Source organism: Glycine max, chromosome 12 (genome assembly GCF_000004515.6).
Source record: "Glycine max cultivar Williams 82 chromosome 12, Glycine_max_v4.0, whole genome shotgun sequence".
Classification (NCBI taxonomy): Eukaryota; Viridiplantae; Streptophyta; class Magnoliopsida; order Fabales; family Fabaceae; genus Glycine; species Glycine max.
Genome location: NC_038248.2, coordinates 39416720 through 39421439, shown reverse-complemented (window position 1 = coordinate 39421439; position 4720 = coordinate 39416720). Strand labels below are relative to the sequence as shown.

Genomic DNA, 4720 nt, shown 5'->3' with positions numbered 1-4720 from the left:
TCATTTTCTTTGTGTCAATCATTCATATACTGGATCCAAACACGGACTTTGATACACTTTGGAAACAAACCATAAATGAACTACATGAGGATAACATCAGAAAAGAAATCACGAGGTTCATACGCGAGAGGCGACAACAAGTTGTCAACTCTTTTAAAAAGAACAAAGATTTTTGCTTCAAATGCATACTCATCATCTTACACAATTATCACCATTGGCTCACCCCACAAGACAAAGACAACAAAAAAGAAAAACAAAGAAAAAGGAATTGTAATCTCTTCTATCAATGTTGATTTGTCTGGAATGGAAAAAAACTAATAAAGAAAAAATGAGGCAAAGGAAATTGAAAACATGCGGCCGTGTAATACGAAATCCTCATGAAAAACATATTTACGGTGTCTCGAAATCAACACTAACATCTTGAATTATATTATAACTTTATTATGCAGAAGTTATAAAAGTAGTCAAATTTGTAATTTAATTTAAATTAGTCTTTATGTACTAGCTATTATGAAACTAGTCAATATGAAAATTAGTTATTGTGTACTAGTCGTTATGAAACAAATTAGCTGTCGTAGAAATAACCGTTACGAATCCTTCAATATAATGGTGAAGTTTAAAAATTCATTCTCTAAAATTAATTTAGATTAAATATGAACTGAACTATGCCATGACTAATGTGAGTAGTTTACTCATCCAACGAAACAATCCTATATCTTAGGATAGGGGTTTGGAATTGTGGATGTTACTTCTTCCTTGTCAAACCACGAAACCTTCTAAAGCGGCGAGCTCGATAATTTTGTCACCTAATCCAAAAGTTGACTAGAAAAACCACGATAGGTCAAGTTTCAAATAACTAACATTAAATTCGGATGAAGTAATTTTGTCAAAGACAGCCACTTCCTAGGTCATTCTTACCAATACCTTTATTTTATATACATAAAGACAAGTAGTATAAGTTAAACACTTTAATTAGAATATATTACAAGTTTAAGATTTTTCATCATTATTTAATTGTGAATTATTAATTTTGAATTAATTAATAATATAAAAATCTCTACATTAACAGTTTCTCAAAATCAAATTCTAAATTAAATCATCCATAATTAATTAAATATAAAAGTAAACGTGTCCAAGAATTTCCAAAAATTTCTTACACCCAGGATGGATGGATGAATGTGGCTACAAAATTACTGGGTTTGCTGACATTGCTGTGTTAGATAATGAACGTGACAAGATTTTCAGTAGAACAAGACAAATTTTGTTGACCGAGATATTTGCAAATTTTCAAAATTAAAATAAAGAACATGATATGTATAGTGATAACAAAATTTAAGATTAACTCTATCAAATTTTTTATAAATTTAGTAGATACATAATTAATTATAATATAAATACAATTGATTAAGTTGATCAATCAAAGTTTCACTAATTTATATAACCAATATATGAATAAGATAATTGCTTAGGTAGATAACTCAAGATCAAAATGTTCAATTTTAATGACCACATAATCAATAATGCTGCAAGCACAAGATTCTTTGGGATAATTTCTCACAGAGCAAGTGACCAACACAATTTACTTTCTTTGATCTCATTTTGGATTGAAAATTCTACCCATACAACCCAGAAATTTTTTAAAACTTGAAGCCCACATTCAACCCTAACAATCATCCCTAAACCACCTCAATTCAATTGCATCTCAAATTTACCCCATAAACCAAAAACACCCTTAGACATTTAGCCAAGGTGAAAAGCCAACTTAAGTGTGTGTTCAACCCTTAGAGTTTGTTTGATAATTGTTATCAACCCCTAACCCTTCTGCATCTTGAAGCCGCGTTATAGCGGGTCCCATTTATCGTTGAACCCAGCGCAACAACCATTTTCTTCCGATCCATGTTCTTTTGTTTTTCTTCAACCCTTTAGACTTAAAAACTAGTATAATTATTTATTATCATATCATATACCATATATTATATACTTTAAGGAGTTGTAAACCTTAATTCCTAAACTTCCATTCTGTTATTTATTTTGTTCTATTGTTTAAATATTACTACTTTGGTCGCAAAGATTCCGAATTTAGAAAACTCAGAATCTTAAAGTAACAGCTGGTTCTATGGGAGTTTCAACTTTCAAGTTTGAAGTTTTGTTAACACTTTTTTAATTTTAATTTTCTCTTTGTGGGGTCCACTTTTTTCCCACTGTAATTGACAGCCTAATCAACAGCCTGGAAAAGGAGTTTGCTTGCATTGCGGCCACACCAAAAAGCTAAACTTGATGGGATTTCAGTAATGGGGTTCACGTAATCTAAATTGGGTCTTATTTTGTTTCTCTCTTTGAACCGTGTTAATCACTTTGGCAGAAGCAGGTTATTCACCACCAAAAAGGGTAAGTACATAATATAATTCCTGTTAAGATAGTTTGTGTTGTGTCATGTCTCGTGAGTTGTGATGTTAGAATTAGAATCATGGTATTTTGTCTGTTGCTTCTAACGGAAACGTCTGGTTCTGTGCACTGAGTTTGATAGATCCGAGGTTTTGCAGGTTTTTCTGTGGCTTGGGATTGAAAGTTAAGGTTATAGCCTTCAAAGGTTTAAAGGGTATTGCTTACAATTGTTTTATGGATTGGTGAAGACTCGGGGGAACAACAATGGTGATGATGAAACTTGTAAAGTGGGTTTCCTTTGTTTTGGTTGTTTATTTGTTTTTGGTGAATGGTTCATTTGCCACATTCACTCCTCGTGATAATTATCTAATTGCATGTGGTTCCTCCCAAAGCATAACTTCCCAAGACCGCACTTTTGTTCCTGATTCACAACATTCTTCACTAAAGTTGAAAACTGGGAATTCTGTTGTTGCTAGTTCCAATTCTAGTGTCCCTTCCCCAATATATCAATCAGCTAGGATTTTCACTGAGAAAGCTTCTTATAGGTTTCAGGTTGAGGAAGGTAGGCACTGGCTTAGGCTATATTTTTCTCCTCTTCCCAACTCTGCCCATAATTTGACTGCTGCTGCTATAACAGTGGTCACTGATGATTTTGTTCTATTGTGCAACTTCTCCTTTAGGAACTACAATGGTTCTTATATGTTTAGGGAGTATGCCATCAATGTTACCTCTGATACCTTCACTGTCACCTTCATTCCTTCAAATGGTTCAGTAGCCTTTGTCAATGCAATTGAAGTTGTGTCAATGCCAAATGACTTGTTTGTTGATCAGGCATTGGCCCTTAACCCAACTGCAGCATTCAATGGCCTTTCTGAGCTTGCTTTTGAGACCGTTTATCGGTTAAACATAGGAGGTCCGTTGCTCACTCCCCAAAATGACACATTAGGAAGGACTTGGGAGAATGATCAGAAATACCTCCATGTGAATAGTTCAGTCACTAAGGTGTCTGTTAACCCTTCCAGTATTAAGTATCATGCAGGTGTTACGCCTGAGACCGCACCGAATTGGGTCTATGCCACTTCTGAAGTAATGGGGGATGCAAATGTACCTGACTCAAATTTCAACATTACTTGGGTCTTTTCTGTGGATCCAAACTTCTCCTATTTCATCCGGGTGCACTTTTGTGATATTATTAGCAAGTCTCTCAACACTTTAGTGTTCAATTTGTTCATAAACACTGACATAGCTCTTGGAAGCCTTGACCTCTCATCCATAACTAATGACTTGGCTGTGCCTTACTACAAGGACTTTGTTTCCAATGCCTCAGCAGACTCCAACATTTTGACAGTGAGTGTTGGTCCTGATTCAATGGCAGATATTACAAATGCCACTATGAATGGTCTTGAGGTTATGAAGATAAGCAATGCATTCAAGAGCTTGGATGGACTTTCTTCAGTTGCGAGTCTCCTTCCCAGTTCAGCATCAAGCAAAAGCAAGATGGGAATAATAGTTGGTTCTTCTGTTGGGGCTATGGCTGCCATTGCTTTAGCTGGTTTGTGTTATTGCTGCCTTGGGAGATTCAAATCAAAGTCTACTCAACAGGGCCATTCTTGGCTGCCTTTACCCTTATATGGAAACTCTCAGACCATGACAAAAATGTCAACAACTTCACAGAAGAGTGCAACTGCAAGCATCATTTCTTTAGCTTCATCAAATCTCGGACGGTTGTTCACCTTCCAAGAGATCCTTGATGCAACCAACAAATTTGATGAGAAGCTGCTTCTTGGTGTTGGTGGTTTTGGCAGGGTTTATAAAGGGACTCTTGAAGATGGGACCAATGTGGCTGTTAAAAGGGGGAACCCCAGATCTGAACAAGGTCTTGCTGAATTCCGAACAGAAATTGAGATGTTATCCAAGCTTCGCCATCGCCATCTTGTGTCCCTCATTGGCTATTGCGATGAGAGATCAGAAATGATTCTTGTTTATGAATACATGGCTAATGGACCTCTCAGGAGTCATTTGTATGGAACTGACTTACCACCTCTATCATGGAAGCAGCGGCTTGAAATTTGCATCGGAGCAGCAAGAGGCCTTCATTATCTCCACACAGGAGCATCTCAAAGCATAATTCACCGCGATGTAAAGACAACTAACATCCTCTTAGATGATAACTTTGTTGCTAAGGTTGCTGACTTTGGCCTCTCCAAAACTGGTCCTGCTCTTGATCAGACTCATGTGAGCACTGCTGTTAAAGGTAGTTTCGGTTATCTTGATCCTGAATACTTCAGAAGGCAACAGCTTACAGAGAATCAGATGTTTATTCATTTGGAGTAGT

At 36.1% G+C, this 4720-nt stretch overlaps 1 protein-coding gene across 1 annotated transcript in view; it reads left to right on the top strand.

Annotated features, from left to right (window-relative positions):
• The first annotated feature begins 1575 nt into the window (after nt 1-1575).
• LOC100803996 (receptor-like protein kinase THESEUS 1) overlaps nt 1576-4720 on the top strand; it is a 4800-nt gene continuing 1655 nt past the window's right edge. Inside the window, 3 exon segments of the mRNA XM_041007255.1 lie at nt 1576-2388; nt 2544-4690; nt 4693-4715. Of these exon segments, the coding sequence (XP_040863189.1) occupies nt 2650-4690; nt 4693-4715 (2064 nt within the window). The 5' untranslated portion in view covers nt 1576-2388; nt 2544-2649.